The 21,198-nt window shown below is 38.1% G+C and overlaps 2 protein-coding genes across 3 annotated transcripts; both read left to right on the top strand.

The window, feature by feature from the left end:
* Positions 1–97: 97 nt before the first annotated feature.
* On the top strand, positions 98–3,332 carry vgll1 (vestigial like family member 1). Of its 2 annotated transcripts, none has more exons than XM_056242362.1 (4): positions 98–338; positions 1,981–2,174; positions 2,256–2,654; positions 3,140–3,332. In XM_056242362.1, the coding sequence occupies exons 2-4, from the start codon at positions 1,988–1,990 to the stop codon at positions 3,178–3,180; spliced, it is 627 nt and encodes a 208-aa protein (XP_056098337.1). In that variant the 5' UTR covers positions 98–338; positions 1,981–1,987; the 3' UTR covers positions 3,181–3,332. The 2 variants fall into 2 exon arrangements, with proteins under 2 accessions (XP_056098337.1, XP_056098336.1); XM_056242361.1 differs by having other exon boundaries at positions 100–338; positions 1,986–2,174.
* A 5,009-nt stretch (positions 3,333–8,341) lies between these two features.
* On the top strand, positions 8,342–19,594 carry tmtops3a (teleost multiple tissue opsin 3a). Its single transcript, XM_056242367.1, has 4 exons — positions 8,342–8,791; positions 11,730–12,058; positions 18,206–18,439; positions 19,339–19,594. The coding sequence occupies exons 1-4, from the start codon at positions 8,407–8,409 to the stop codon at positions 19,531–19,533; spliced, it is 1,143 nt and encodes a 380-aa protein (XP_056098342.1). The 5' UTR covers positions 8,342–8,406; the 3' UTR covers positions 19,534–19,594.
* Positions 19,595–21,198: the final 1,604 nt, after the last annotated feature.

Genomic DNA, 21,198 nt, shown 5'->3' with positions numbered 1-21,198 from the left:
GATTAGGCTATTTGAACAATGTCCAAGTAAAACAACATGTTCTAAAAAAAAAACCATAATTTCTGTCAGTGTCTTTTTTCCGAAGGTGACAGTTAAATGGTCTGACTTGTTCGGTCACATTCTACTCATACTGGTTAAAGTTCACAAATTGACGCCCCATATTTGAGGGCAAAAACTGAAGTAGTTTCTCTTAGTCGAACTTTTCCTCATAGAAAACGATTTAACTGATTCAACTGCAGCCTGATTAAACCTCGTGCAATGACGGATATCACCTTTACTTTAGCAAGCTGTTCGTGTTGCAGCGTCTGATTAACTCGATATTTCACGACTTCTGCACGGTGAGTAAAAGCTCTAAGGTGGCTATTTCCATGACAGTAGTTTTTCCTTTTTTTTCTTTTTTCTTTTTACAATAACTGTAACATAAGCGTAACGTTAATTTACAAAACTTTCTTAATTATATACATTTGGAGATGACCAAGGGCTGTCCGTGATTGAACGTAGCGACATATAAGAGAGCAGGATATGAGAGCTTCTTGTAAAGTGTTCCTAGCCTATAGGCTACAGTACCTGTCAAAAGTTTGGAAACATTACAATTTATGGTAACAATTTACAATAAGGTTTACCGTATTAGTTAACATTAGTTAATGTATTACTAACATGAACTAACAATAAGCAATACATTTGTTACAGTATTTATTAGCCTAATCTTTGTTAATGTTAGTTAAAAATCCAGCTGTTCATTGTTTGTTCATGTTAGTTCACGGTGCATTAACTAATGTTAACAAAAACAACCTCTGATTTTAATAATGTATTAGTAAATGTTGAAATTAATAATACAAATCCAGCTGTTCATTCTTAGTTCATGTTAACTAAGGTAGTTAACTAATGTTAACTAATGAACCTTATTGTAAAGTGTTACCCGATTTATTAATGTTTTTGAAAGAAGTTTCTTATGCTCACCAAGGCTGTATTTATTAAATAAAAAATTCAGTACAAACAGTAATATTGTGAAATATATTTATAATAATATGATATATTTATAAATAATATAAGTGAATAGAATAATAAAATAATTAGGATTATGTGACACTGAAGACTGGAGTAATGATGCTGAAAATTCAACTTTGCATCGCAGAAATAAATTACTTTTTGAAAATGTATTCAAATAGAACAGTTATTTTAAAAATATTTTACTATATTACTGTTTTTACTTTGTTTTTGATTAAATAAATGAAGCCTTGGTGAACACTTCTTTCAAAAACACAAAAATTGTATGTATTTATGTATATATGTATATAGGCCTATATATATATATATATATATATATATATATAGATTAGAGCTGTTTTATTTTACATTTTTAAATTAGGTTTGAAGCCCTGTTACCACAAATTAAACAGTTTGAAAATATATATATTATATTATTCTATACATTTTACATCATTTAATGAACAACATGTAAAATATCTGACATACAGTATAGTTATATATATATATATATATATATATATATATATATATATTGACGAAGTACGATGTGTTCAATACAACCTACTTTAGTTCTCAAAACAAAAACATTGAATTTGTGGCTCTGATGCTTTTTTAAATTATAATTTCTGTGGAAACTGCTGTAATGGTCAGATTTTGCTTCTCATGAAGATAAGCCGTCAAAAAAAATCATAACATAAATAAATAAATATTCTATCTCATACATGGTAGACATACATCATTTATCTTATTGGCACCTTAAAATACATAAACACTTGAATAATTGATCAATTCAGCTAAAATACAATTTGCATATGTAGAACATTTAGATACAGTTGGGCTTTGAAATATCCCATCCTTATATATCCCAAAGAACATCATAAACTCATTAGAATGAGACAACAGGACACCATGAGCAATGTATACAATAATATGTCACCGCTGCAGGATAGATTGATAAATGATGCATTGCAATGCACACCATTTCTGCAGATCAGTGATGGAGGAGGATCTAGGAAGCCCAGTGGCTAAGATTAAGGAGGAGTCCGGTAGTGTCCTTCTCACCTACTTCCAAGGAGACATCAACAGCATGGTGGATGAACATTTCTCCCGTGCTCTAAGTAAAGCAACTAAACCGAAGGGAGAGCACTCCAAAATGAAAAGAAACCTCAGATCTGCTCAAACAAGTAAACAAGTTCTCTTCAATTTCCTTTTACATTAAATATTTGACTTGTTGAATGAGTTTAAACATTGAATTCTTTTTTTAGATGAACTTGGTTCAAATCAATGGGAAGCACAGTCACAAACTAGGTTTCAGCCCATGTTTCCTCCAGAACATCTCCGGCTCAGAACAAGCAGCGAGTCTCAATCAAACCATCATATGCCACCAAATCTCCCTGCAAACAACGCTGTTCTGTGGTCAGGGGATTCTAGGCAGGGTATGAGTCTCGCTCTGCCCCCCATGATGTACCCCTCGGCTGTATCCTCTGATGGTTTGATGGTAGCCGAACAACAGTACTCTAATTCTCTGTTAAACTTGCTCCACAACGATCGCCCTGACATGAGCACAGTGATGGGACCCTCCTCCAAACAAGAACTCATGTCTGGATGGACAAAGTATCCTGGATTTGGCGGCCAGATGGCTTGTGATCTCAATCTAAACTCTGGTAAATGCCCTTATTTTACCATCCTGTTTTAATCACACCCACGTAACCACAGTACCGTTCAAAGGATTTTTTTATGTTTTTGAAAGAAGTCTTTTACACTTACCAAAGCTGCATTTATTTGATCAAAAGACAGTTAAAACAACAATATTGTCCTATATGTTTTAACAATTTAGAAATAACTATTCTATTTTAATGTATTTTAAAATCTAATTTATTCCTGAGATGGCAAACCTGAATTTTCAGCAGCCGTTACTTCAGTGTCTTTACTGTCATTCTTGAACAATTGAATGCTTCCTTACCGGATTAACGTATTAATTTCTTTCAAAACAACAACAAAAACACACTGACCTCAAGAAATTCAATGGTAGTGTATAGGCTACATAAATATTTAAAAGTCATTACATTAAAAGTTGACATTTTAGTCATTCTAACACACATTTTCAATCCTCAGTATTTTAATTAAGTCACTTGTGATTTCCTTTTAGGTGTTCAGGTGATTGAGAAAAAAGATCTTTATTGGTATTAACTCAAAAGATTTGAGATTTAAAAGCAAGAACAAAGAAGTCTTTCATCGCTCTTTCATTTAACTGAACACGTGACTAATGGACCTTGCAATGCTTCACCTGGAGGCTTCTGCACATCCAACCTGTTCAGAAACAAGCTCTTCGTGTACCCCAGCACAGAAGATTGTACAAGAGATTGGCCTCAGGCTATATGGTTAAAGACGATTACGCGAACATAGAAGGAAACGCACACATACAGATTTTTTTTACTGCCATTTGTAGAGTGTCAGAGTTCATTTGTTGCAAAAGTTTCGAATTTAGTCGATTTTATAGCAAATATGTGTTGTTTGTGTTGCATTTAAGTTGTCTGATAGGCTGCTCTGAGTATAAATAACTTTGATTTGAAAACATACATTGATCATATACACAAATGTATAAATGCACAAAATCTAAAAGTAGCTATAACGAGGTTTTATGGGCTTGAGTATACAGTAATTTAGCAAAATGCAGATGTTTCAATTTGTAAAAACTATATTTATTCCTATTTCATTATTGGTTTTCAAGGATGAGAGCATGTTACACAACTTGTCTATGCTGGCATTTGTCTAATTTGGCTGTTTAAATTGCAGGTAATACTGTAGTTTGATTGGATGCACAGCCTTTGGTGTCAACAACAAAAATAAGAGTTTTCTACCTTTCAAAAAAATTTAAAAGTCTATTTATTTTGCTATCCTAACACATGCACAATTATACATTTATTCACATTTTATTATTAGCATCTATCATTGTTTTTTATGCTATCTGTGATTCAGTCAGAAAGATTTTTATATCACTAACCAGCAGTTGAAACCACTTTGGTTCAGTATTTTATTGGCTTTAAATTTAATAAATGGCACATTACAACATTTCGTCAGTGATACTGAAATACATTTTATTTGTAATGACAGCATTTAAAACAGACTTGTTTTTTATGACATTGAAATGAAAGGCATAGTCTACTAATGAAAACACAGACACTGCACCCTAATGGATGAGAACAACATTGCACTGCATCTCACTGTAAAAATACATTACTTATTAGCAGCATGATGTGAAGTTGATAGCTTCATAGTGTGAGTCAATCTTAATCTCACACTATGAAGCTATCAAACTCAACTCCCCCGCCATGAATCCAACTCATGGACGCAGATGGAGGAGCAGCCACCTCACCACCCCTGCTTGAGGATTATGGATGTCCTTGTACTATATTTAGCAGTAACCCATCCGGTGGCACACATGTCCCTTTTCAAATAAAATGGACCAAAGCCAAGGCGAAGCTCAGATCTGCGCTCACCTCTGGCTAGAAACATTCACACAATGATCGATCACTTCACATTTCATTGCAATATGGGAGTAAAGGACTACTGGACAGAAAACTTTAGAGTGACTGATTTATGCTTTATAATTAGCCTACACAATATTACTCTATTCGTATTTGTCAGTTGCACCATCTGATATTTTCTAAAGTCACTCATCTGGGTCACTACATTTTCTCTCGTATCACACGGCGGACTCACGTCTGAATACTTCTCTATATATTTTCAGTAACAGCAATACGTGAAATATGTGAGAATTCCAAGTAGCTATGTATTTATAAAATGGTAGGTGAAATTCAATGAATGAATGAATGAGGCATTTTTTATATGAATGAATGAGGCATTTATATAATGCTTTTATATGTACTACTGTCTGTTCACCCAAAGCGCTTTACAATCATATCAGGTTCTCTCCTCAACCACCACCAGTGTGCAGCATCCACTTGGATGATGCGACGGCATCCACAGTACAAGAGCGCCAGTGCGTTTGCCACACACCAGCTACAGGTGGAGCGGAGAGAGAGTGATAGAGCCAATTCAGTGGATGGGGATAATTAGGAGGCCATGATTGGCAAGGGCCAATGGGTGGAATGTGGCCAGGGCACCGGGGTTACACCCCTACTCTTTTACAAGAAGTGCCATGGGATTTCTAATGACCACAGAGAGTCAGGACCTCGGTTTAACGTCTCATCCAAAGGACGGTGCTCTTTGACAGTATGGTGTCCCCGTCACTATACTGGGGCGTTAAGACCCACACAGACCACAGGATGAGCGCCCTCTGCTGGCCTCACTAACACCTCAGCAACTTGGTTTTCTCAGGATGTCTCCCATCCAGGTACTAACCAGGGTCAGCCCTGCTTAGCTTCAGTGGGCAACCAGTCTTGGGCTACAGGGTGATATGGCTGATGGCTGTATCACATATCACCCAATGGACACTTTACTATCTATCACAAGAGCCCACATGACGAGTCGTCAATGAAAGGGAAGCACCGCAACTGACTCAATAAGTCACATGACAGTGGCAACATTGTGGATGTAGTTTGTCCATATTTTATTCACACTACACACATACATAGGCCCACTCAAGTTTAGACGTACTTTTTAAAGTTCTTCATCAAAGTACCATACACTGACAGTAGGCTTTACATGATTTCGGACGCAGCTGCTCATTCATAAAAACTCAACTGCTGCCATCTTGCACCTCAGTTATCGATTATAGAGAAACATCAGAACATTCTACTTTGCAACTACATGTCAAATACGTAGACTGTCTGCACTTTATTTTGATTATCCTCCAACAGACATTCTAAGTAACTTTGCAATTAGGCCTACGTGCCAACTTATTCTACTAAACCTAACCCAACAGTCTACTAATACTCGAATGAGAGTCAGTTGACATGTAGTTGAAAATTATTGCATGTTAGTTGACATGTAGTTGCAAAGTTACAAAGTAGAATTGTTTGTATAACCTGGCTTTAATATTACTTTAATATTGTTGCAATGATCATTTTGTTGCTTGGGTGATTGTGTTGTACATTGCAATCAACTATTTTTTTTAACAGAAGATTAAAGATAATATACAGGTAGCCTACAGTTATAAAATATTTTCAACTGAAATCAGTATTTTGTGACGCAGTGTTTTTTAATTTGTCGAGTCGCTGTTTAATCACAGGTTAATACATGGCAAGCCCTTTGCCAGATTGAATCAGATGTTCTCATATTTTGTCTTACTCTGCTGCTTAGCTCAAAAAGTCATGGGGTTTGATCTGCATACTCTCAGTTTAATGAGAAATGTTCTCATTTGTTTAGGAGATTGATAAAAAAAAAGCGCAGTTATTGTGCTTCGTGATAATGTACTGCACAAGGCAAATTGGATGTATTTCACGACGACTCTGGCATTTCGGTCTGCCTTTGTTATTGACACTCTTTCCAGTCAAGGCTCCTCTCTCCTCTTCACTCGCACTTAATCTGTAATTCTAATATAGTCTGCAGAGATACCTCAGAGAATCCACAGCACACAACTCAATTAGTGTGCTGACCTACAGAGGTCTCACCTTTAATAGGACATATTTCATTTCTGCCACTATGATATTATTATTATCTTACCTCTGTTGTCAGTGTTGCTTAGCCAATTTCCATGATAATGTGTAATTTCTAAAACAATGTTCTGACATTAGAGACTAAATAGCTTCGGTTAACAATTGTGAGCTATAGCTGATAACACTGACTTACGAGTATCCGGATGGCTTTATGTTAATGCTGATATGTCTGTTTTATTAACTTTGTGTAACTGCAGTGTCTCTCTGACAGCACGTGTAACCACAGAGCTTCGTTTAGTTTTCACGTGTGGGTTCAGGAAGACAGAAGAATCAAGTTCCAACACAATGTTTAATGATAAATATCCACAAGGAAGGCACACATAGGGTAACAGTGATCAGACAGAATGAATGTGAGGGACCAACTTATATAGCAAACACAAATTAGGATGATTAATAGAACACAGCTGACACATATGAACTAATAGAGCGGGAAAACTGAACAAAGAAACACATGATGAACATGAAAACAAACTAAAAGTCCCTGATAATGAAACTAACTGAACATAATGTGACAAGGTACTGCTGTTTTATAAATGTGTTTTTAGTGAGAATCATACTATACTGTCATTTGTATGGTAGCAATCAACACGAATGACAAATGAATTCCATGTAAACTAACAACATGGAGTTAGGCTACACAGAGAACTTAACACAGCCCCCCGGTGTTTAGTTCTCTGTGTAAGTAGCCTAACTCCCTGTTGTTAGTTTAGGGGAGGGGAGGGGAGGGGAGGGGAGGGGAGGGGGGGCGAGCAATGGGAAATCAGAAAATTCAACTGGAAAGAAATACTTGTTTAGAAAATATTAAGCACGATTTAAAAAATCTTTACAATGCCCTGTGCCCTAATATAGATGGTATTAAATGTGGCACCGAACAAAAGTCATGAAAATCATTTTACATGGATTTGACCACACAGTTTTGTTCTAATAAATAAAATGAATGATTGGCACAATCATATTCCAGGGGGGAGCAGTGCCACCCGCGTGCTCCCCTTCTAGAAACGCCACTGAAATAAATGATCTAAAATACCAATAGGCTACGACACTTGTATTTGTGATATATGCATATCTATAATAAAGCGCCAAAAATGACGAATGCATTAATAACGCATAACCAGCTGACAAAATTGTGGGAACAATGATTTGCAATGTTTCTAAAACGTTAAAATGTCAAATTTTCTTGGATTTTCTCTCTCTTTTTTTCACAGTTTTTGAACGTTTATTTGTAATATTACAAGAAGGTTAAAGTAGGCCTAACATCATAAGGATGTTCCAAGAACGCCTTTCTCTCAACGTTATAAGAATGTTAATCAAAAATAACAACGTTCAAAGAACGTTTCTCTCAACTTCACGAGAACGCATATCAAATAAACTACTATTAATGTTATAAGAAAGTTCTATAAATGTTATTTAAACAACATTTAACATGAACAAAACCTGAAAGTTGTAGGAATGTTTACTGTTAAACATGTATACTGTCTGGCTGTATATGGAATGAATGTGAGCAGCGTATGTTGCTATGGTTCCTTCCTCAGGCGACATTGACTTCTTTTCATTATAGCTACAATTTGAGAGCGCTGGAAATACACGCCCAGACTTCATAAACCTGAGATAAACCTTCTTTTGAGCCCCCAGCGCCTCTCAGACAGTCATTCATACGGAGGTCAGCAGAGAAGCAGAGGTAGGATGTTAATGATGGAAATGATGGTGGTGGGGGTGGTTGGGGAGATGAGAACAGTGAATCCATCCGTAAGGAAGTCATAGTGTCAACACCATTTACCCGAGCATTGAGGCTACTATGGTCGTCCACATCTGGAGTTTGAACATTAGCAACAAAGACATTTCTGCGCTCAATCAAAGTGCAAATGTCAGTTCAGGAGACCCCCTAGAGCCCCACGACGACACCCCACCTGGCCTGAGCCGGACTGGCCACACGGTGACAGCCGTCTGCCTCGGAATCATTCTGACGTTTGGATGCCTGAACAACCTCTTTGTCCTGCTCATCTTTGCGAGGTTTCGCTCACTGCGGACACCTATAAACCTCATTCTGCTCAACATAAGTCTGAGTGACATACTGGTTTGTTTATTTGGGACTCCCTTCAGTTTCGCTTCCAGTCTCTATGGGAAATGGCTGTTGGGACAATCCGGATGCAAATGGTACGCTTTCGCCAATTCGCTTTTTGGTAAGTTTTACTAAAGTTAATTCAACAGGAAAGTAGGATCCCAGAGTTTGCGGTGGTGGAGTGGATAAGTGGAGCCACTTAGATTTCACCGCTTTGTGTCATGTCAAAATCAAAGTTGAAATGGACTGAAAACATGATGACTTTAGGGATTTTTTTTAGAGAGCAATCTGCTTAGTGAAATTAATGGTGCATATTCGTCTGTGATCAGTGTTTACCGAGCTTGATAACTGACGAGTTGACTAATAAAAATAACAGGTTAACATCAGTTCACAAATAAAATATATTGTTTCAATTGTTAAATTGTGCCTTTTGTTATTATTTTAGAATAAATGTAAAAAAGCTTAATAAACGAACTTGATGAGAATGAGATTTATACTTGGTTTGAACGAATATAACATTAATTGCATAGGCTAGTAAATGTAAAAATACAAAATAGAATTGTATTTGGTTTCTCTTTTTAATGTAATTTAACCAGGAAGATCTGACAACATTAGTTGTAACTGGGACATGCATTTTCATTTGATTTAAATAAATATAAACATTCACATATAGACCTGTGATGTATATTATGCAAAAAAAGTGGGCTCATATGAATTACATTCACAGCATATGATTTTTCCTGCAGTTAGGTCAATCTGTAGCCTAAATCAAATCAACTGGATATTTGTAGTATGATGACAACAGCCACAAATAAACAATAATTCTTTATTATATTATTTTCCACATTAAATGACGTTGCGGTTTTCTGTCTGTCAGAAATGTTCCACATATGCTCAACATAGGAACATGAATCACTGTCATTTTATCGTATTCAGGAGTTGTCTCGGAAGTCACAGTCTTCCCCCAGTGATCTGACATTTGAATGGAGAGCTCATTTAAGGCCATTAATGACTGTAGTGGGAGTGTTGTGTCTCTTTCTGTGATGTGTAGAGGAAATGAGGGAAGAGTGCAGAGCACTTTTGTGCAGAACCTGTGGACCTGCAAACCCATTGAAGGAGAATGTCTGAGTACATTTGATACATCATTCGCCTCATTTTCACATTCATTTTTTAATGAATGTGTTCCTTTGTTGACATTAACCATATTCATTAAGGCTCAGTTTCTCTCTGTGACTATACCAAATATTTCTGACAACTGGACAATTAAAATAATTAATATACGGTAGGTTGTCATCAGGTTGTTCTAGCTCCATAATCTCGTGTCACTTCACTGTTTACAGGATGACACAAGTTGATACATAAGGATATAATGTCAACCTTCGACTTATTCAACACGATGCCTTAATGAGAATCTTGAGTCTGTGGCTGCCACATTTTATTACATTATTCTACATTTATTACACAGCTCTGTGGAATACTTGATTCTGATTGGTCAATCACGCCATCCAGCGGTATGTCATTCCCAGATAACCACTTAAAACAGATTACACAGGCTCATCCGGGTTGCTGAAGTCAGCAGCGCTAGGACCCGCGTTAATATTAGAAAAGCTTTCCAGCGGAGAGACCTAAGCAAGGAGGTTGCGCTGATTCTGCTCCATACGCAGTATTGGGAGTAATGCATTACAAAAGTAATACTATTACAGTAATATATTACTTTTTGCTGTATAACTCAGTAATATAATGCATTAATAATAACATTTTGGTAATATTATACTCGTTACAATCTCAGTAATGCACATTACAACAATGCAATTAAGTGGTTGTAGAGAGCTTAGTAATTCAGGGAAGAAGGAGGCGGAACTGGTGAACGTTTCACAACTTTAATCATAAAACAAAAACGTAAAAGCTGCAGCCCCTCACATACAACTGCCGCACACACATAAACAAAACATAACATAAAATAGTCCAGGCCTGGTCCTCTCTCATCCCTCACTGTCGTCGCTCCCCCTTTTATGCTTCCGAAGCTCCTCCGTGAGAAACTCGAGACCGGTGCGGCACGCAGGTGACACTCATTATGATCTCGCCCTGTTCTCATGGTCTCAAAAGAAAAAAATAGAATCGAAAAGAAAAGAAAAGAAAAAGAGGTTGTGCATCTTGCCATGTCATTAGGCTATAGGTTGCATTGGGCTTTAACTCTAATGTGTTTGGTATCTCTACCATAATTTACCAGACTTTGATTGTTTGTTTACTTGATGATAATTTAGAATTTATTAATTTACAATGTATTACATTTTGGAAGTAACTTGCCCAACTCTATCCATACATGAGTAACATGGTTTTGAGTGTGTGCTGCTGGCGAGTAACAACAAACTCATGCTTGTATACTCTTGTGTACTGTATGGTCTTTTTTTTTGTATGTCTTTGTTCGTTCGTCATCTTTGCTTTATTTTTTGCAAAGCATTATTTTGTTTCGCTTCTGCTATGATAAAAGATACACTCTTACATTGCGTGTATGTATTTATTTTGGGGGGGGGGGGAGCAATGAAGGGAGTGGTGTGTTTGTTTGGGGTGACTTCAAATAAAGTTTAATTTTTAACCACTTTTGTTTACTCTGCATTGATTATTTTAGTTAATGAAAATGTTTTTAATAATTTAGTATACAACAACAAAAGTTTCATTAACACAGTACCCCAATGCTGCCGTTTATTTTGGTAGTCTGAAATGTTACTTTTATACAAGAGTTCCTGATTGCTAGACCCAGGAACAGAATGCAAGATCACTGAGAGCATAAACTCTATAACAATTGTGCATTTGCATTTAACCTGAAATTTCTCTCTGGGGACTGTCCTGGATTTTTACAGTAACTTGCTTTGTCAAACTTGGGTTATTGTCATTTTTCCCTTGTGTGACTTCAAGTTTTCAAAATTGCTGTACTCGTTACAGCACCTTGTGTACACAGTACAAATATCAACATATTTTACAAAAAAACCCAAAAACATTTAAAACAGCACAAGTTAGCACTATTTCTTTTCCATCTTGGCGTTCTTTATCTCAAACAGGAATTGTGTCTCTGATGTCTCTATCTATACTGTCATACGAGCGTTATGCCACCCTGCTGCGCCCCACCAAGGCAGACGTGTCTGACTTCCGCAGGGCCTGGCTTTGTGTGGCCGGATCCTGGCTCTATTCGCTGGTATGGACTCTCCCACCATTCCTGGGCTGGAGTAGCTATGGACCTGAAGGACCCGGGACTACATGCTCAGTGCAGTGGCACCTGCGCTCAACCAACAGCATGTCATACGTGATGTGCTTGTTCATCTTCTGTCTGGTTTTACCCCTGATGCTCATGATCTTCTGCTATGGCAAAATCCTGTTCATTATCAAAGGGGTGAGTGAGAGATGCTTTATGAGGAAACTCAATTTGACACTTTCTCCTCTGAATAGGTCTTATGTTATTATATGTTATTATCTATTAAACCTACTGTACTGGAAAACAAACATAAAACTGTGGCTTTCATTATAATAAAATAATAGTGATGATTGAATTCATGATTTCTGGACAGTCTTTAGAAAGCAGAACAAAAATTGTAATGTCAAATTCTTATTAAAAAAAAGTTTAAAAATTATATTATCTTTTTTTCTCTCAGCACGGTTGTCATCCTGATGATTCACAAATCGGTTGAGTGAATGTTGAATAATTCAATAAAGACAGTTGTACAAGCAATAAATACTAGCATATTTGTCTTACTATTCGCATACTTCCTTTACTTATTTTACTATATCTTTCTATGGCAGAAATAGTAAGGCTGCGTCTGAAATCGCATAATCTCTGAGTAGGCACTTTGTGAATGTAAAAAAGTATGTTCTATGTAGGCTAGTATGAATGTGTGTAGTCTGAATCTAATCCAGACGTAGCTACGACATCCGTCATGTTGTTCTTGTGATATAACCTACCATCATCAGTTACATCGGTTCACTGCCATTCACAAATCCTCTCCTGTGGCCTCATGGGATATGTACTTCGGTTGCAGACTTCAAAATCTCACTGAAAGTAGTAGGTCCTGTTATCCTGTTGTACAGGACAATAGCCAACTACTGTTGATTTTATTGTGCCATATAAGTAAAAGTTGATTGATTGTAGTAGGTCACTTTTCACCAACTGTTTATGTGAATTTGAACATACTACTTTTGACATATAGGCCTACCTATTTTCACCTATATAGCATATTTGGATGCAGCCAAAGAGTAGTATGCTAGTCTAGCTTTTTAAACTAGTCTTGTTTCTTTTTCTTGAATAAATCAATGATTTGAGACGGATTGATTGAATGAATGATTCAATGGCTCGTCAATTGCCGCCACCTACTGGCGCATCGATGTAACCTGCAGAATGAGTCACTGTAAAATCCCCATCACTAATGCACATTCTGCCTGAATGAGCGGAGTGATACAAACAATGAAAGGTCTCAGTGCTTTTGTATAACACCAGTTAGTGACAATTAGCATGCACTACAGTCTCCTCTTACCGTGTTAATTTCCCTTCTGAGAAAAAAAGCAGTTGTAGGCTATACTCAGAAATCCGCAGTGATGTGTCATAGTCAGTGTCCAATTAACATTTCAACACAGACAAGCAACAGATGACAAATCCTGTTCTTGGATTGTTTATTTATGCATTTGATATTGTTTTGTCCAGTTAGAGAATAAGAACAAAACGCTTTGGGGCAGCATCAGGTTAGACTTTGTTCAGGGAGAAGCAGTCTTTAGGTTTTTATGACTCATATGGCGCGTATTTCATAAACACATCACAGTGTTAAGGAATATGTAATGAGCATTTCCAGCAGGTAGTAAGGCAGAGAGCCTCTAGACACCGAGGCAATTCTAATCAATCACCATCGTGGGTATTTTTTAGAACGCATGCCTGTTACTATTGGTGACGAGCTGGTAACAACAACAAAAAAAAAAAGCCTGAGGCCTGAGCCTGACGTATGAGTGGGCCAGTCACCACAGCCCTCGGGCTTTTTATAGAAACACAAACATGGAATTCTGATGGGATTCAAAAGGGGAAATTACAAGAAGAGAGCACAGTGAAAATCAGAGGATATGTCTGAGACAGCAATTGCATTCTTAAAATAGTCACTCCAGACATGCGGTATGAAATTGATTTCCATTACACTACAAAAAAAAAAACAGGTGTGTGAACGGTTACAACTTACAAACCTTTTTTTCTCTGCGTTTCCAAAAAAGGAAAAAACATTAACATTTAGGCCTACAGTCTAACGTTATACGTGCAACACTCGCTTAAGTCGCTGTCTATTCGAGGAGTTCTGAAATGTCAATTAGGCCTACTCATCATTAAAGTCATTTTAGCTTCATTATGGCATATAACTTTTGGCATAAAGTTAAAATATTTGTCATACCTGACCAGAAGATGTTCAACACTTGTCCTAACGGTTTTTAAATACTCGATTTTTAAATACTAAGCGAAATATAGCTAACGTTAGCATACACTGGTACTGTAAAATTTACACAAGATCGCAAACTCCATGAATTATCAGCTAACGTAAACGTTATTCTGTCCCTATTCAGTTATACAGAACAAATAAATGTCACAGACAAGGAAGTTGTAGGTTGTGTTTGAAATAATTACGTATCTTATTTAGCTGAGGTAAAAAATTAAGGCCTGGCTACTTATGTATCCTTGCTCGATGAAGAATGAAAAAGAGATTTTATATCTCAATGAGACAAACCTGGTTAAATAAAAAAATGAGACGGCCCAACGGTCGGTTGAAATTTAAAAGTCTGATTCGCGCTTTAGGGCAGTGACGAGTAGGCTACATGTCGTCCAGTGGTTGTCCAGACACCCTAGGCACAACCTTAAACAATGATGGCCCTGAACGGTGGTTCAATGTCAGCATTGTGACAACGCTGTGACAACCTTCACCACACAACGTAGTTATAGCAGCCTTTTGGCCATGTTGTTAAAACGTTGTTAGAAGGTTGGGTGTAGCGGACTTCGTCTCACACCACAAAGAAACTCCCGACACCACTGGCTTCGGTGGACCACGTCTGCAATTTATTAACAGAGGACAGAACATCAACACAAGCCTTCAGGTTTACTCTGTTTCAGCTGATCACAGGCTGTTCTCAGGATTTTACACAATAAAGTCTTGTATTACAACAATCAATTTCTTTTCATGTCTTATTTATGAAAATTCACATTCACACAAACTAAATTAAAGAAATTAAATTCCATAAAAATATTATAATTCAATTTGTCAATTTGTTTGATCGTATAGTGGTATTTTCCCCTCTTGTTGTTGTTAAACATACCTGCAATTTATTAACAGAGGACAGAACATCAACACAAGCCTTCAGGTTTACTCTGTTTCAGCTGAAGGATGTATGAGAAAAGACACGTTAAGTACCGTCCTCCATAACAGCAACTGCAATTAATCTAGTACACAGGTGGTCACACATATGGCTAAACATACATTTCACCATCCAAATGAAAGCTACACACATTTAATACACCAAACAACATTTCTACAGACTCAATCCACCAAAACTATATGTGGAAAAAATTATTAACAGGGAAAAACCTGCACTCTAATTTGGCGTGCAGGTGGCAACATAAAACAAACACGTGCGTTTATAAAACACCGAAAATACATTGAACTGTAGGCAGAAAAATGCATATATCATCTCTTTCCCGTTTTATGACACTTCTAAAATAGATATCAACTTGAAACTTCACTTAATATAGCATATTTTCACTCTTAAATGCAGAGCACTAAACAGACATACCTGACTCTCTCCAGTCACAGGCTGTTCTGAGAGAGAGAGAGCAGGCGCGCGCGCGACCGGTCAATTACCGATGAAGTCACTCAAGAACAAACTCAAAATATTGGGCTCTATGCACGGCGGTATTTCCGGTGAAGGTCAAGGATGCTCGATAACTTCCGCCGATGATAGAGTCCAATGCAATACCGAGAATTTATATTGAATTGTATACTCCATGGTAATACTAAAGAAGCGTTAGTCACAAAAACTGACAAAACAGACACACCTCGTTGTGTTTATGCTTCTTTTTAAAATTATATTAAATAAACATAACTATATATAAAATTACATCTAAACGTATGAAAGTTTCGTTTCAAAGACGGGAGGACAGTAAATTTTGAAGACTCTGCCATAATCCCGTTTTCCTCGGTTTTCCTCCCCACACAGCAGGAGACTCCTAAGCGGATCCGCGTTCAAGTCGCCAAACCCGCGTAACTGTCACATTCGTGGATCCGCTTTAATCTCCCCAACCGGAAACTGACGAGCATCCTTGCGTCAAATGCGGAACTTATGCGTGCAGATAGCCTATTACAAGTAAAAATACATATTTTCCCTGTCTTGCAGAACAAAATAAAGATTAAATTGTTGATGTAAGTAATTGGTTTTTTAAAAATTCTATTTAACCAATTTAATTATTGAACAAATAAAAGTTTGCTGGAACAGTTACTAGGAAAACTCCAAACACTACATGGGTACGTTGTGCCAACGTTGTTTGCTGGGTAGCCTATTCAATGGAAAGTCTAGTGAAAATGCATTCAGATACAATTAAGATTTTTTGACACTTGTGTGTAATTGTTTGCAGAAACAAAGATGCCTAGACAGAAGAGTTATTAAATTATAGAAATGGAAAGAATTGTAGCCTACTGCAGTGAAAAATACATTTTGTTTATGTTGCTTCGAATGAATATTTTTGTCAATGTCATATTGATCCTACAAAATTGCTGAAGGACACAAAAGCATTGGGATTACACAAGTGAGAAAACACTTAGCCAAGCTGGAGCTGTCAAGACAATCAATACAATACAAAGGTGTGAATGACTACATGAGCCTGTGAAGGGAGCTCAGCTCCACTGATCAGCTCTCATTTGCCGCCACTACTGATTGGAAGTTCCTATTCTGTGCCCCGACCAGCAGGATATCTTTATAAAGAGAGATTACTTCATGATGGGAAGGGGATAGGGAAGGCTAACAGACTCCAGAGGACAGAAGTCACGACACTCAGACTTGACGCATGAAGGAGCCATCTGCCAGTCGTCCTCTGAATCGAGAACAGCTTGCATGCACACATAGCAAGCTAATTCATACTAAGTACGTTCACACCATGAACTGTTTGCTGTAGGATAGCCCATGTTCTCTGCAGAAAGATAGAAGCTTTTAGTTTGATGTAGATGGTTAACCCTTTGACGCGTACGATCACACCGGTGTGATCAGTCTTGGCTGGTCCCTGGAGCGTACGATCACACCGGTGTGATTAGTCTTGGCTGGTCCCTGGAGCGTACGATCACACCGGTGTGATTAGAACGGTCAGTGCATCACGTGATCAACTGCTAAATTCAAACGTGCTTTCGCGCGTTGGCTGGCGCTGAGCCAGAGATGGACGCACTCAGTGCTGTCATATATCACAACTATTGAGTATTTTAAACCACATAATGTTTATTTTAGGTTTCAGACATTTAAATACACATAAGTACTAGCAAAACAGTGATTTTGAATTAGTAAAATAGACACTGATGTCTATGGAAACGGCTACAATAATCATTTCCATTATAATAAGACAAAACGTTTTATTCATATCAGATACACATTGTGTAAGTAGCTTTACATTTTACCCTATTCTTCTCCTAGTTCACCGGCCACTTACTTTCATGTATTTCGTGAGAAACAACAGATCCGATTCTCTGAACTGTGAAACAAACTAACATGGCGCCGCCCATCGCGCATCCAGCTCAACTAACGCGATCGTTATAAAGACGTTTAAACAACAAAACACATCCACTTGCACATATTTGACAATCGGAATATCAGTGTTTCATGCTATAGCTAATACGTGTGTGAATATTTTGAATAGAAAAGGAAAAAATACATAAAAGCAGATCATCACTCATTCAGCTCTGTGTTGTGATTGCGCTGTGTCACGTGACAAGAAATGACGCGTCACCATGGAAACATTAAAGTGACAGGTTCTAAATAACGGTCGCCTTGAAAAACTCACGCTGGGGGCTCAGTTAGAATATTTTAAACGTACGTGCGAAAGGGTTAAAAAGGCCTATTTCTGCATCAAAATGTAACTTTTTAACTTTTAGATAGAAGAAGATATTAGAGATTAGATGTTGCATTCATGCACTAATCAAGAAACACATGCCTTAAAGTCACAATGAAATCACAACGAGCAATTCATATTCTTAATATTTATTATAAATTATTTATATCTACATCATTTTTTTTATTTTTTTTTATTTTTAATGTGCCCTTTTAATCTTGAATCTAAATAATTTCCCTTCCCTCTCTGATGACGTGTTCACTGGCGTGAGGGCAGGACAACCTGTCACTCACATGACCACAGCAATAACAAACAACAACAATCCGAACAATTCCCAATGGACAAAATCAAGCCATTTCACATTAGGATATATGTCACAGTAGGGAAGAAAAGACTATTGCAACTTCTATAACTTTAAGTGTTTCTTTTTTGGCTCAGGTAACAAAAATCAACCTGCTGACCGCACAGAGGAGAGAGAACCACATTCTTCTAATGGTTGTCACCATGGTATCCTGCTATCTGCTGTGCTGGATGCCTTATGGGGTGGTAGCTCTGCTAGCTGCGTTTGGCAGGAGGGGACTGATCACTCCTGTAACCAGTGTGGTGCCCTCAGTCCTGGCCAAGAGCAGCACTGTGGTCAACCCCGTAATCTATGTGCTTTTCAACAACCAGGTGAGTCCACAGAGGGATTGCATCAAAGCCAATTGAAGGAAAGCTTGTAAGGGAAGGAGACAGAAGGCTGTTTTTTTAATGGATGTCAATGGAGGAGAGGCTTCACTTTGCTGAATAAACCACTTTTGTGAGGAAATAGCTTATCATTTAAAGGGGGGGAGACACTCAGTTTCAGTCAATCTCATGTTAATCTTGAGTACCTATAGAGTAGTATTGCATCCTTCATATCTCCCAAAAGTCTTTAGTTTTATTATATTTATAAAAGAAAGATAGGCTGTACCGAGTCTTTCCAGAAAAAAACGAGCGGGTGGAGGCGTGCCGTGTGGGCGGAGCTAAATAAAAACTCTGCACTCAATTGAATAGACCTACAACCAATCAGAGCAACGCAGTAAGTGACGTATGTTGAGCTACGCATAGTTGTCAACAGAACTCAACTGCACGCACCCTGGAAGAAGTAGTAAAATAATGAGTGTTGATTCTTTTACTTGGTCCTCAATGAGTGGGACCAAAGGAGAAACCACAACGACCACAGGGCTTTCATTGCGTCCCATCTTCTATTACAATGCATCACATAATTATAATAATCATAATTAAGTGTCAGCATTAATATGTAGGTATATAAAAATATATATATTTTTTATTTTAGTGTATTTTCTTAAATTCTACCTTTAAGGCCTGGGTATATTTCATATTCTGTGCTCCACTCCATGCAGTGCACAGTTGCGCACACTATCCGTGAGCCAGAGCAAAACCTTACTTTCAGCTTTAGAGATACAACATTGTCACGTGGGCAGTATACACTTAAAAGGACAACTTTGTACCTTATCTACCCCCAAAAGGTGCATATTAGTTAAATGAAAGGCATACTAATGACTCTGTTTCATTTATTTCCCTTTCAGTTCTACAGGTGTTTCTTAGCATTTCTGAAGTGTCAAAGTGAACCATCTATTCATGGTCAGAACCCTCAGCACAGCAGCAAAGAAGATCCCCATGCTCTCAGGCCCTGTGATGGGCCCTCATTGCATGGCAACATCAAGGGCCTCCAGAATAAAGAGCAGCACACTCTGTCCTTAGTGGTTCACTACACACCCTGACACTCTCAAAGACTTCTCATGCTCTGTACAGCTCAGCGTTTATAGTGTGCCGGGATGGAAAACTGATAGTGTGAATTGTGATGTTTGTTCCATAGTTCCAATATCAGAATCCCTGAGTAAGACCAAACCAGAATCACATTTATTTCTTTGTGTGCTTGTTTTTTTTAATGATGCATTGAAAATGCATTGAATTCCATGTATTGAAAGTGCTCTATGCTTGAAATGAATGTCAGTTTATAGAACATAATGTTTTTATATATATATATATATATACAGTGGGGAGAACAAGTATTTGATACACTGCCGATTTTGCAGGTTTTCCCACTTACAAAGCATGTAGAAGTCTGTAATTTTCAACTGTGAGTGACGGAATCTAAAACAAAAATCCAGAAAATCACACTGTATGATTTTTAAGTAATTAATTTGCATTTTATTGCATGCCATAAGTATTTGATCACCTACCAACCAGTAATAATTCCGGCTCTCACAGACCTGTTAGTTTCTCTTTAAGAAGCCCTCCTGTTCTCCACTCATTACCTGTATTAACTGCACCTGTTTGAACCCGTTACCTGTATAAAAGACACCTGTCCACACACTCAATCAAACAGACTCCAACCTCTCCACAATAGCCAAGACCACAGAGCTGTGTAAGGACATCAGATAAAATTGTAGACCTGCACAAGGCTGGGATGGGCTACAGGACAATAGGCAAGCAGCTTGGTGAGAAGGCAGCAACAGTTGGCGCAATCATTAGAAAACGGAAGAAGTTCAAGATGATGGTCAATCTCCCTCGGTCTGGGGCTCCATGCAAGATCTCACCTCGTGGGGCATCAATGATCATGAGGAAGGCGAGGGATCAGACCAGAACTACACAGCAGGACCTGGTCAATGACCTGAAGAGAGCTGGGACCACAGTCTCAAAGAAAACCATTAGTAACACACTACGCCGTCATGGATTAAAATCCTGCAGCGCACGCAAGGTCCCCCTGCTCAAGCCAGCGCATGTCCAGGCCCGTCTGAAGTTTGCCAATGACCATCGGGATGATCCAGAGGAGGAATGGGAGAAGGTCATGTGGTCTAATGAGACAAACATAGAGCTTTTTGGTCTAAACTCCACTCGCCGTGTTTGGAGGAAGCAGAAGGATGAGTACAACCCCAACACCATCCCAACCGTGAAGCATGGAGGTGGAAACATCAATTCTTTGGGGATGCTTTTCTGCAACGGGGACAGGACGACTGCACCGTATTGAGGGGAGGATGGATAGGGCCATGTGTCACGAGATCTTGGCCAACAACCTCCTTCCCTCAGTAAGAGCATTGAAGATGGGTCGTGGCTGGGTCTTCCAGCATGACAACGACCCGAAACACACAGCCAGGGCAACTAAGGAGTGGCTCCGTAAGAAGCATCTCAAGGTCCTGGAGTGGCCTAGCCAGTCTCCAGACCTGAACCCAATAGAAAATCTTTGGAGGGAGCTGAAAGTCTGTATTGCCCAGCTACAGCCCTGAAACCTGAAGGATCTGGAGAAGATCTGTATGGAGGAGTGGGCCAAAATCGCTGCGGCAGTGTGTGCAAACCTGGTCAAGAACTACAGGAATAGTAAGATCTCTGTAATGCAAACAAAGGTTTCTGTCCCAAATAATAGGGTCTGCTTTTCTGATGTATCA

This window comes from Rhinichthys klamathensis, unplaced genomic scaffold (assembly GCF_029890125.1).
Source record: "Rhinichthys klamathensis goyatoka isolate OS25496 unplaced genomic scaffold, OSU_Roscu_1.1 h1tg000723l_1, whole genome shotgun sequence".
Classification (NCBI taxonomy): Eukaryota; Metazoa; Chordata; class Actinopteri; order Cypriniformes; family Leuciscidae; genus Rhinichthys; species Rhinichthys klamathensis.
The sequence above is the reverse complement of the archived record's forward strand: the minus strand, read 5'-3'. Positions and strand labels throughout refer to the sequence as shown.

Coding starts and splice junctions, on each gene's coding strand:
- vgll1 (XM_056242362.1), top strand. CDS start 1,988: ATGGAGGAGGATCTAGGAAGCCCAGTGGCTAAGATTAAGGAGGAGTCC. Junction 2,175..2,255: donor CCTCAGATCTGCTCAAACAA/GTAAACAAGTTC, acceptor TTCTTTTTTTAG/ATGAACTTGGTTCAAATCAA. Junction 2,655..3,139: donor TGATCTCAATCTAAACTCTG/GTAAATGCCCTT, acceptor ATTTCCTTTTAG/GTGTTCAGGTGATTGAGAAA.
- tmtops3a (XM_056242367.1), top strand. CDS start 8,407: ATGGTCGTCCACATCTGGAGTTTGAACATTAGCAACAAAGACATTTCT. Junction 8,792..11,729: donor TTTCGCCAATTCGCTTTTTG/GTAAGTTTTACT, acceptor TATCTCAAACAG/GAATTGTGTCTCTGATGTCT. Junction 12,059..18,205: donor TCCTGTTCATTATCAAAGGG/GTGAGTGAGAGA, acceptor TTTTTGGCTCAG/GTAACAAAAATCAACCTGCT.